This window comes from Helianthus annuus, chromosome 16, assembly GCF_002127325.2.
Source record: "Helianthus annuus cultivar XRQ/B chromosome 16, HanXRQr2.0-SUNRISE, whole genome shotgun sequence".
Classification (NCBI taxonomy): Eukaryota; Viridiplantae; Streptophyta; class Magnoliopsida; order Asterales; family Asteraceae; genus Helianthus; species Helianthus annuus.
The window spans coordinates 75413772-75425794 of record NC_035448.2 but is presented as its reverse complement, the minus strand read 5'-3'; the positions used below and the strand labels follow the sequence as shown (position 1 = coordinate 75425794).

Here is a 12023-nt window from a genome sequence, read left to right as displayed (position 1 = left end):
CAATGGTCGGTGTGAGTGGTGGTGTTTGGGTGGTTTGATTAGAAGCAAGAGTTGCTTCTAACCGGCTTGCTAGGTTCCTTCTTGCAAGTCTTTCAATTTCCGGTTCGTAAACTAGAGGTGAAGTCCTCCCGGAATTTCGTGTACGCATGCACTACCTGTAACCTGCACAAGTAACACACCCCGCGTAACAAGGAAAAAGACAATACAAAAAGAAAGCAAAACAAATTAAACAGATAATCACGCAAATTCAAACAATATCCAAACACAAAGCGCACGCACTCCCCGGCAACGACGCCAAAATTTGATCGGAGTCTCGCGCTCCGGTCAAAGATAATATTTATAAGCCCAAATTACCCTTAACAATGTGTTAGTGGTAGTAAGGGGTCGAACCACGAAGAGTATGTGGTTTGTGTATGGATTCGAATGAATTAAAACAATTGTCACAATTTATGAAGCTTGCTAAAGTGTTTTTGTATTTTCGTTTGATGGAGAAATATGATTTAACTAAATGAATTGATGCGAATGGTTAACAACTACTAATTAACGATTGCAAGAAAATGATTACTAGAACAATAATGATAAAAAGGAATCACACCCGGTTTCGGTAATTATTAATCTAGGATTTCTACAAGTTTTAGTTTCAACTCAAATGCATTTGATTAACGGATTTAGTGTACCGTGACTTAGGTGCTACTAGCTATCAACGTCCCGAAGAACGGACAAAAAGACACTTTGTAATCAACACAAGTAAATCCTAACAACGACAACGTACAATTACATATCACCGTTTCGCAAAGTCATAACTATTAACATCGTTCGACAATTCACGAATTCGTAACAAACGTAATACTATTGTCAAAAGTTTCAAAAACCAAATACAAATTGTCACTAAGATGAAACAAGAACAAATTGAAACCCTAGAATTAACAACTACCTACACCGGGGTGAAACCGAGATGATTAGCCGCTCATGGTTGATGCAACTTGATCATCGGATGCTTGGAATGCGGATGGAGTCATCTTGAAGCTTGTAGGATGGAGGAATGATGGAGAATTAGGGTTTATGGAATGATGATGGTGAGAAGGATAATGGATTGGTGAACTAGGGTTTGAGGATTGATTGTGTGATGCTGATGAATTCGGGTTGTAGAGATGATAGATGATGGAATGGTAGGTGAATAATTCAAGATGGAATAGTTGGTGAATAAGGCTCCAAGATGATGTTCAAAACTCAAAAGAAGGTGTAACTCCCGAATTGAATAATCCCCAACCAATAGGAATCGATCCAACACTTCAAACCCAAAATTTCGCGTTTCTGACTTTGACGAGCCGTCGCCGACGGTGGATGTGTCCGTCGGCGACGGTGTGTGGATGTTTGAGATTGGCCGACGGCCTATTTTGCTGTCTACGGTGATAATAAGGCGACGGATATTTATACAAGCCGTCGGCGACGGCCCATATGGGCGTCGGCGACGGTCCCCAAAAACCCTTCTTTCTGTTTTTCGCACTCCTTGCTCCCGGTTGACCCGTTTTGCTTCCCGGTGGTCCCGTTTTCACTCCGGTGACCCGTAAAGCTCCCGAAAAGCTCCTTAAACTCCAGTAGACCTGCAAAACACAAATCTAATCAAGAGTAGGCAATTCGAAACTAAAACTTGTGTAAAAACATCAAATTAAACAATTACAAGCACCGGTTTTCAACCACGTATCAAACTCCATCGTTGGGGTTGTGGTATCCTAGAAAAGGCGACTTTACGCTCGAAGGGTATTCCGACTCGGATTTCAGATGCTGCAAAGTCAATGCCAAATCAACAACTGCAGGATGCCAGTTCTTTGGACCTCGCTTGGTTACATGGCAGTGTAAGAAACAAACGTCTGTGGCGCTATCCACATGTGAAGCAGAGTACATTTCTGCCAGCAGTTGCTGTTCTCGGATCCTGTGGATACAGCAACAGATGCGCGACTACAGTTTGCAGTTTCTTAACACTCCTCTTTTTGTTGATAATGAGGCCGCAATAAATATAAAAAAAAATCTGGTACATCACGCTAAAACCAAACATATAGAAATTCGTCATCACTTTATTCGCGATTGTTTCGAGAAAAAGTTGTTACGAATTGAGAAAATCCACACTAACGAGCAAAAAGCTGATTTACATACCAAAGCATTTGATAGATTACGTTTTAAATATCTTTTAAAACTGAATGGTATGATGCTCTTGTCGGTGAAGGATGGAATTATTAGCGTTGATGAGAATACCACTGTAGATGATGTTGATAATCACTCTGCAATGGTTTGTCGATTTTTTTCATGTTTTGGTCTTTAGGGGGAGATAGGTATATCTGTATATACTTTTTAGAAAATCCAAAAACATTAAAAAAATCAAAAAGTCAAAAACATGATAAAATTTCAAAATCCAAAAACAATAAAAAATGAAAAAGAGCCGGTGTAAAAAGGGAATACGATAGTACATCAGCTAGACTGTTACGGTATGCTAAAGATTTGTAAAGTTTTAAAAGGTTTAGACAGTCTCACTAATGATGTGTTGATAGGTTTTTACACAGTCAATAGATTTGTTCGGCATATAAACTTAAAAATACATAACGAGACTTACTTTGTGGGGAACACTATTTGGATATATAGGTAACCCCTGAAATCTCGTTTGATAGGTCCCTTATTCTGAGATACTAGGTCTTTATACTCTGTGATATATGGGGTATTATTCCGGGACTTCTGCTGAATGGAAGTTCTGACCTAGTCCCCAAATAATACTTTCCGCAAAATGCTTGAAACATAGCATCACCCTCAGCAAGCTGATGAAACAATAAAATTGATAGTCGCTGCTGTTGAAATTAAAAGATCCTCTAAAGGGGACACACCGAAAAGTCGAAGCCGTCATCTCTCTGCGTATACGGAAGTATCGACCTGAGCTCTCACGGCCCTCGCATTTAACCCCTTACAGATATCATCTGTGGTATATTCACCTATAAGACTGAATACTGGGAACTTGATACGGGAGTATATTCAAAAGGTGGGACACATGAATGAGTCAAGTTAATAAGACATCTAAATCGTATCCTGAATAAATTGAAATCTGTGAGAAAACTTAAAATGGATCAGTATATCGACGATCTAGGTGAATTGTTTAATTCTGAGTATGAATTAAGCTTAACGGTACTTGTAACATGTCGGTAGCTGATATGATTCCCTAACACGCTCACCAAAAATATGTTTGTAAAAAGATGTCTTTCATTCTGTCTTTCAGTTTCAGTTATACTCTTCTAGTTTAGAATCTGCATTGAAAACTCAAAAAGATTTTGCATTTCTGCTTTTATTTTAACAAACCAAAGCGGAGGGTTGATCTTCAGATTCACAGTCTGATGCAAGTTGCAGGAAGTTGTTCTGAGTTGAAAAACAAGTTTGGAGCTAATCATTGATTCAAACAGAAATAATAAAAGGTCAAAATGCAAGTTCATTAAGTTGAAACTTGTAAATTTTCAGAAAAATGTTTGATCAAAACATCAGTTTGTCTTTGCTTCGGGTCAACCAAGGTCATTAAGTTGAACTTGGTAGACAAATTAAGTACCTAGGGTCATTAACTTGGACCTAGATACTTAAGTGGATTTCTCAAACACTGATAATGTGAAAAGGTCAAAAAGTCAAATCGGTTTGAAAGTCAAAGTGTCTTGGATCGAACAGGCCAGCCGATCGGCTGGACCAGCCGATCGAACAGCCTAGCCGTTCCATTACCACCTGATAAATAGTGGTTCTTGCTTCATTTGAACGTTTACGCACTTCGATCGAACAAGAACTCTCTCAACCGATTCACTGTTTTTCACTAATTTATTGGATTCTCTTTGCATCATATCATTGATTTGTTGGCTTGCTCATCATTTTCAATGGCAAAGGTATGTAATTCATCTTCAAATCTTTGAAATGCATACTGTTCTTCATGTTCTTCATCTGTCGGACCTTTAATCTCAGATTTAGGAAGATTTAGGAATTGTTGATCAAATCTGGTTATAGGGTTTTGATCGCAATGACAAGATCTACATGTTTACCGTTTCAATTTTTGAAAAATCTTGTTTGAACTTGTTAGATCTGAGAATAGATGTTTACGGCTGTCGGCGGGTTGTTCCTGAAATTAGACACTATGTAGGAAGTTTTAGAAAAAGATAAGCATAGGGTTTTGATCGCGACATAATTAGGATTCTAGATCTGTGCTTAATTTGTGATTTAGATGATAAAATTTTTGAAAGCATCTGATAGTGTTGTTCCTAGCCGATTCTGTGACAAATGCTAGCCGATCGGCTAGACCAGCCGATCGAATAGCAATGTGCTAGCCGATCGGCTAGACCAGCCGATCGAGCAGCAATGAAGATCATGTGTTTATGTTGTTGCCTTGAAATTTGTGCCAAATGAATGCTATGAAATCTGTGTGTTAGAATCTTTTGATGAGTACTGTTTGATCATAGCTTTGCCAGCCGATTGAACAGCATTTCATCATAGCCTTGCCAGCCGATCGGCTAGACCAGCCGATCGATCAGCAATGTGCCAGCCGATCGGCTAGACCAGCCGACCGAACAGGAATTGCTAACCTATTGAAAAGCATATGCTAGCCTATCGAGCAGCATTACTTGTTGAAAGGATGGCATTCTTTCTTCACCTAGATTTCTGTGCATAAGTTTGCCAGCCGATCGAAGAGCATTTGCTAGCCGATCGGACACCATTTGTAAGAACTTCATTGACATAATTTGCCAGCCGATCGACTAGCCCAGCCGATCGAACAGGCACTGTCATTCTATTCATTTCCAGCCGATCGAACAGCAATGCTTCTCGATCGAACAGGCCAGTCGATTCTGTAGTGTTATCACATAGAAATTCCAAGTGTTAGAAAACTGTTCAAAATTTTCATCCTTATGCCTTTATTCTTGTTCAAGTGATTTATTCTGAATATTCTTGCAGGGACGAGGAAAAGAAAAGGACAAGGGTCATAATATACCTTGTGCACTCGATACTAAATCGACATCTGGTACTGTTGTAGAAAAGATGGCAACATTCTTGAGAGAGAGCAGAATTGCTAAAGCGATGTCTGATAAAACTGTGGTTTATGAATCACATGTTAGAGCATTCTGGGATACAACAAGGTTTGATGAAACAGATAAAAAGATTCATGCTGTATTAAGAAAGAAGGACAAGAATGGAAAAGATATAGATGTTGGGATTGAATTTAATGTTGCAGATGTAAGAAGAGTTCTTGATCTACAAGATTCTGATGATGATCCGACAATCATGTCAGAACGTCTTGTAAAAGGTTTGTGGTGCAGAATGGGTTTCACGGGGTACATAAATGGAAAGATGTACAAAAGATGCTTCTCCAAAGCATATAGGTACTTGATGCATTGTGTGGTGCATTCATTGGGTCATAGAAAGGGTGCTTATGATGAGGTTGCTGATTATATCATGAACATCATAGCAAGCTTGGTGTTGAACAAAAAGTACAACATTTCTCAAGTAATTTTTGAGTATATGAAGGAAAATTGCCAAGCTGGAGGAGACAAATACATCATGTATCCTAGATTCATCATGATGATTTTAAATGACAAAATCAAAGATCTTCCGAAAGACAGTGAAGATGTGATGGAGATGAGCATTGTAAATAAGGTAACAATTGGAAGAATTACAAAAGATAAGGATGTGAAAACCAAGCAGATGATTTGCAAAATAAAAGATAAAGAATATGTTGCTCCTGAAAACGATAAGTGGAGGCATGACAACAGTGATTCAGACAATGAAGACTCAAAGATGAATGAGTTGGTTGAGAAAAAGACTAGTGAAATGGGGAGCATTAAGACAATTAGATCACATATTGTTTAAATGTTACTAATCTTGTTGTATATGTTTGTCTTGTAGGGTCTTCTGGAGAGCCGCAGCAGAAGCTAGTGGATGAGACAGTTGTAGAGCCATCTGTGGTGATTGAACAAGGTGCTGAGTTGTTAAAGCAAACTTTGGAAAGTTATTTGAAAAAGAACGAAGAGATTGCAGCACAACAAGCTCAAGGAACAAGTGTTCATGCTGAAAAGGTTACAAGGGTTGAACCAGAAACAAAAGATCAAAGTGGTTCAAGTGATGGAGATTCTAAAGCTACTCAATCTGAGTCTAAACTAATTCCTGAAACTCTTGGTAGAGGAAAAGCTCAATTGAAGAAAAGACCTTCAAAGAAACAAAAGGGATCAGATGAAGAAGATTCTCCGTATGATCCTGAAAAGTCAAAGAAGCAAAGAAAGAAGAGAAAAGCAGCTCCAGCTAGAACAATTCCAAGAAATGTCAGATCAAAGAAATCAGGAGCTGAGTCACAAAAGGATAAAGAAGGAAAGAAAGTTCAACATGTGCAGAAAGAAAAGTCTCCAAGTGTTGATATTCCAAAAGAACAAGAGGCGAAATCAAAAGAAGTTCCAGTTGTTGAAACAGAAAAGAAGACAGGTGATGATGATTACGTCGAGATCACAGGCTTCAAAGTTGCCAGTCCTAAACGTGTTCAACAAAATATTCCTGGTTCACCACATTAGAAAGAAGAAGATTTCAACTTTGATTTTGATAATATTGGTCCTGCTACGGGTATTTTCTCAGAAGATCTTCCAGGAGAAAGTGATATGTTTAATGATAAAGCTGTCAAAGAGTCAACAAGTTGGAGAAAGAAAAAGGCAAAGCTGAGGTGGAACGTGATATGCTAAGAAAACAAGTTGAAGATTTGATGATAGCACATGATAAAATAGTTGCAGCACTGGTAGAAAAAGAAGCAAGAATGAACAAAATGAAGGATGATGTCGATGATAGTTCTAAAATGTTTGAACTGTTGACACTCGAGATATCTACACTAAATGTCAAGATAAAGAATCTGGAAGAGGTGAACCAGTCGCTCAATCAGCTTCTCAGTGAAATGAGTGAAGCTTCTTCGAATGAGATGAAGGCTATGAAGTTGGAGATGGAAGCTATGAAAGCTGACAAAGTGATGAAAGATCAACAACTTCAGATGCTGGTTGCTGTAGTTGAAAGCCATCTAAAGATGAATATTCATGCTGCATTCGATGAAATTGATGTAATAAAGGCAAATGAAAGAAGAATGGAACGAGAACGTCGTGTAGCTGAAGAAGCAAATCAAAAGAACAAAGGTGTGGTTGAAGAAGTTGAAGTAGTTGATGGATCTTCGAGTTAACTTGATGCTGGTGGTTCTTCTTCACAGCCTGATGTTGAAATGATTGAAGTTGTTGAAATTCAAGAACAAGTTGAAGATGATCAGGAGATAGTTGATGCTGAAGAACCTCATGAACCTGAATTCTTAGTTGTCGGTGAGCCTTCTGAGCCAGTAGTTGTTGAAAATATTCTTCGAAGGGTTGAAATTTTTCAGAGAAAAAGAAAGGCCAGGGAAGTTCTGCTACTTGAGTGGAAGACAGACAAATTTGTGCTAATTGGCTTACCCTGTGCCATACAATTCAAAAGAAGTGACCAAGTTGTTAAAGTTTCTTGATCGAAAAAGGAAGGGAAAAATAGCTCGTGGTGAGATTGTGGATGAAGAATCTGATATAGAGATGTTCGGAGATGATGAAGAGGAGGATGAAGATGAGGAGGATGAAGATAAGGAAGATGAAGATAAATCTGATGACAAAGATGATGACAAGTCTGATAAAGATGATGATGACAATGATCAAGGTGCTTCTGGATTATTAATCAGAGATCCAGCTGTTCAAGAAAAGGTGGATGATTTAGTGAACAACGAAATCAATGAACAGGAGGATGAAGATCAGAATGAAGCATCATCATCTGGAAAGCAACCTGTTGATCAGGTACTTCTCTCAAATCCTACCATCTTTCACTACAACAAAAATGGCTTTTTAGGACCTTTTCTGTGGGACGCTTGTTAAAGAGGGTCCTAAAAAACTATTTAATAGGACTAATGAACTTTTGCGGTCCTTTTATAATATACTCTACTAAACCGGTGTCCTAAAAAACTATTTAATAGGATGGATGATTTTTTTGGGTCCTATTATCATATAATTTAATATGACACTTAAAACGTAGATCCTAGTAAAGTACTTTATAAGACATTTAATTGTTAGTGTCCCATTGTGTGGTATTGTATTAGGACACTTGATCATCTGGGGTCCTATTATAACATAACTTAATAGGACACGTTGTAGTTAAGTCATAAATGTTCAGTGTTATAGGACCCTTTCTAGTCGAAGTCATATTAGAACTTAACTTAATAGGACACTTGACACTTGGGTCTTATAACTTTAAACTTTATAGGACGCTTAATCATTGTGGTGTTATTATAATACACCGTAATAGAACACTTGATATTTGAGTCATAAAACATTAGTTTTATAGGACGCTTATTCGCTAGAGTTTTATTATAATATAACTTAAAAAGATACTTGACACTTGGGTTTTATAAATTTAACCTTTATAAGACGCTTAATCATTGTGGTGTTATTATAATACATTGTAATAGGGCGCCTGATATTTGAGTCATAAAACATCAGTTTTATAGGACACTTATTCGCTAGAGTTCTATTATAACATAACTTAATAGGACACTTGACACTAGGGTCTTATAACTTTAACCTTTATAGGACGCTTAATCATTATGGTGTTATTATAATACACCGTATTAGGACACTTGATATTTACTAATGTGGCTAAAATTTAATACATATGGTTATGTATATTATTTTCTGTGACCAAAGGTTATACAATATCTACACTTAAAATTTTTTTTAAAAAAAAACATGGGCCTTTACATAACATTCATCACATCATTGTCACTTTGTTTATTTTCGTGTGACGAAATATTATCAAATGTTATGAAAAGATGTGTGATTAAATGTTAAACTTACAACGTATTAAAAAATTTCCCAAAATTATTTTATTCTAAAACTTTCCACCAAAATATTTATCCTATAATTTAAATTTTCCCTCATAATATTTAATCCTAAAAGTTCCCACCAATATATTTCATCCTAAAACTTCCCACCAAAATATTTATCCTAAAAGTTAAACTTACCCCCAAAATAACTTCCCCCCAAAAATATTTCATTCTAAAACTTCCCACCAAAATATTTCATTCGAAACTTCCATCTCAATTAATATTCTCATTTGAAAATTATATTAGTTAATATTATAAAACAAAAAAAATCTTACTACATATTTAAAAATTTATTTTATTGTTATATATTCTAACCATATGTGTTTTCTTCTAAGTAATATGTAAGAGTATGCATATTAGTTACGTTTATATACGTTTCTAATGTATGCAAAATTAGTACTAGTGCCAAATTTCCCGTACCGAATTGTTTTCGTTACCCACTTTTTGGCGTTTTCGGTACCGTACATATATGATACCGATTTTAATTTTCAAATACCGGTAACGTAGAGTATCGTACCAAACATTTTCAGTAACCGGTACCTGTACCCATAGTTGATGATTCTCGGTAGCGGTATTTTCGTATTGATACTGAGCTCATCCCTAATAATATATGTATTAATAGACCATATTGGGCCTTAATGGATCATAATGGCCAATAGTGGGCCATATATGTGTGTTAATGGACCATATTGGGCCTTAATGGATCATAATGGAGAATAGTAGTCAAACATGTCTTGATGGACCATGTTGGGCCTAAATGGATCATAATAGTGGATCATACATGTCTTAATGAACCATATTGGGCCTTAGTGGATCACAAGGACTAATAGTGGATCATACATGTCTTAATGGACCGTATTGGGACTAAATGGATCATAAAGACAAATAATGGATCATATATGTGTTAATCGACCACAATGCACAACAGTAGATCATACAAGTCTTAATGGACAATATTGGGCCTTAATGGATCACGATAAACAATAGTAGATCATATATGTGTTAATAGACCATATTGGGCCTAAATAATTCACAATGGCCAAATAGTAGATTCTACACGTCTTAATGGACATTATTGGGCCTTAATGGATCACGATAAACAGTAGTAGATCATATATGTGTTAATGGACCATATTGGGCCTAAATAATTCACAACGGCCATATAGTGGATCGTATATGTCTTAATGGACCACATGTCCCTTAATGGATCAAAATGGACAATAGTTGATCATACATGTTTTAATGGAACATATTAGGCCTTAATGGAACACGATGGATAATAGTAGATCATACATGTTTTAATGGACCATATTGGGCCTTAATGGATCACAATGGACAATATTTGATCATACATGTCTTAATGGACAATGTTGGGCCTGAATGGATCATAGTGCACAATAGTAGATCATACTTGTTTTAATGGACCATATTGACCTGACCATATTGGCTCTTAATGGGGCACAATGGACAACAGTAGATCACACATGTCTTAATGGACCATGTTGGGCCTTAATGGATAATAAAGGACAATGGTAGATCATAAATGTCTTAATGAACCATATTGGTACTTAATGGATCACAATGGGTAATAGGAGATCACATATGACGCCCGACAATTTCAGGTTAACACCCTTAACAGAAACTCCGTTATCTCAATCATTCATTCATACAGTATACTTGATTATGGTTAATTAAGTGTCGGTTATTGCACAAATACTCACAAGACAGTAGTTCAAAGAATTACATAATCACACACGAGTATGTCTCTAAATGTGGGTAGACAATTGGAATAGTATCCCTAAGCAATTAAATAAATATATATTTGGTGAATATATATGTTATATGACCTACATGTTTGTTTTGTGAACTTCCGTGAAATTGCGTATGTTAACGTGTTAGTGATTTTTTTAGCAAATCAGTTATAAAGCGCATCTTCATATTTATGTATATTTTATTTTAAATAATAACGGCCTACGACGGGTAAAACCTATTATTCAACTGCCGATTCTGGCCAAACACATTTGATTTAACAAATATATATGAACCGAATACCCATTTAGTGAAATTTATATAACCAACGTATCTGGTTTATTTAATTATGGTTTAGCGAGCAAATTTTAGTAAGTGATCGAGACGCACGACAATTAAACGGGTTCGTATTCGTGGTATGGACCCATTTAAATAAACGTAGGTATAAAAGCATCTCAAACTCCTTTCTCCTTCATTTTTCTCCATCAAAACCCTAGCCCCCATTCTTATTTCTCTCACAACACTAAGATCTGCAAGTCTAGAGAGAGTGGGGGAGTGAAAGCCGTGAGAGAGAGGATCGATGATAGAGAGATAGACGTGTGAGAGATGTGGCAGCTGCACGCAGAGGTGCAAGACCACAGCAGCGACGGCTGCAGGTTGGGCGACAGGGAGTTGTTTTAGATCTGGTTCGGCGATGGTTCAAGGGTTTGGCGGTGATTGGCGGCGGAAACGATGGTTACAAGGTGGTGGAATGCAGCGGTTAATGATGGCGGAGAAACCACAGACAACAAGGGGCAGAGGTGACATGGTTAGGGGGTGAAACAAGAAGATTGAAAGAAATCAGATCTGCAACGATGTCGTCGTCCGGCAACGATCCCCAGAAACCGTCGTCGGCGAAGCCGTACAAGCCTCAACCGGTTCACCCTGACAATCTCCCCATCGATTACTCCGGTTTCATCGCCATCATCTTCGGTGTCGCCGACGTTATGTTCCGATACAAGCTTGGTTCACAGCTTGCTCTCATATTCTGTGCCCAGTCACCTGCCAATATGAAGAATATAGAGAACTGATTTAAAGCAGATTTCCACTGGCTTTATGTTTGCTATTATGGGAATGGTGACAAATTACTTGAGCCCGGCTCGTGGAGCTGTGAAGACTTGAGATTTTCGACTTGCTAGTTGTTGGAGGTTTCATTCAATTGTAATTGGATAGTTTCTATGTTGCAGTTGACTAATGTTGTGACTTGTGGTGGCATTAAAAGATGGAAACTTGTTATGCTTTGGACACTTGGAATAAATGGGTCTTGATAATAGTAACTACAATAATTGAATTAGAATTAGGTCATGTAGCTACA

The 12023-nt window shown here is 37.3% G+C and overlaps 1 protein-coding gene across 1 annotated transcript; it reads left to right on the top strand.

The window, feature by feature from the left end:
- Window positions 1-6721: 6721 nt before the first annotated feature.
- Window positions 6722-8515, top strand: LOC110919347 (glutamic acid-rich protein-like). Its single transcript, XM_022163619.1, has 4 exons — window positions 6722-7186; window positions 7238-7343; window positions 7495-7838; window positions 8507-8515. The coding sequence occupies exons 1-4, from the start codon at window positions 6722-6724 to the stop codon at window positions 8513-8515; spliced, it is 924 nt and encodes a 307-aa protein (XP_022019311.1).
- The last annotated feature ends 3508 nt before the right edge of the window (window positions 8516-12023 follow it).

Coding starts and splice junctions, on each gene's coding strand:
- LOC110919347 (XM_022163619.1), top strand. CDS start 6,722: ATGCTAAGAAAACAAGTTGAAGATTTGATGATAGCACATGATAAAATA. Junction 7,187..7,237: donor GTGTGGTTGAAGAAGTTGAA/GTAGTTGATGGA, acceptor TCTTCTTCACAG/CCTGATGTTGAAATGATTGA. Junction 7,344..7,494: donor ACCTGAATTCTTAGTTGTCG/GTGAGCCTTCTG, acceptor ACAATTCAAAAG/AAGTGACCAAGTTGTTAAAG.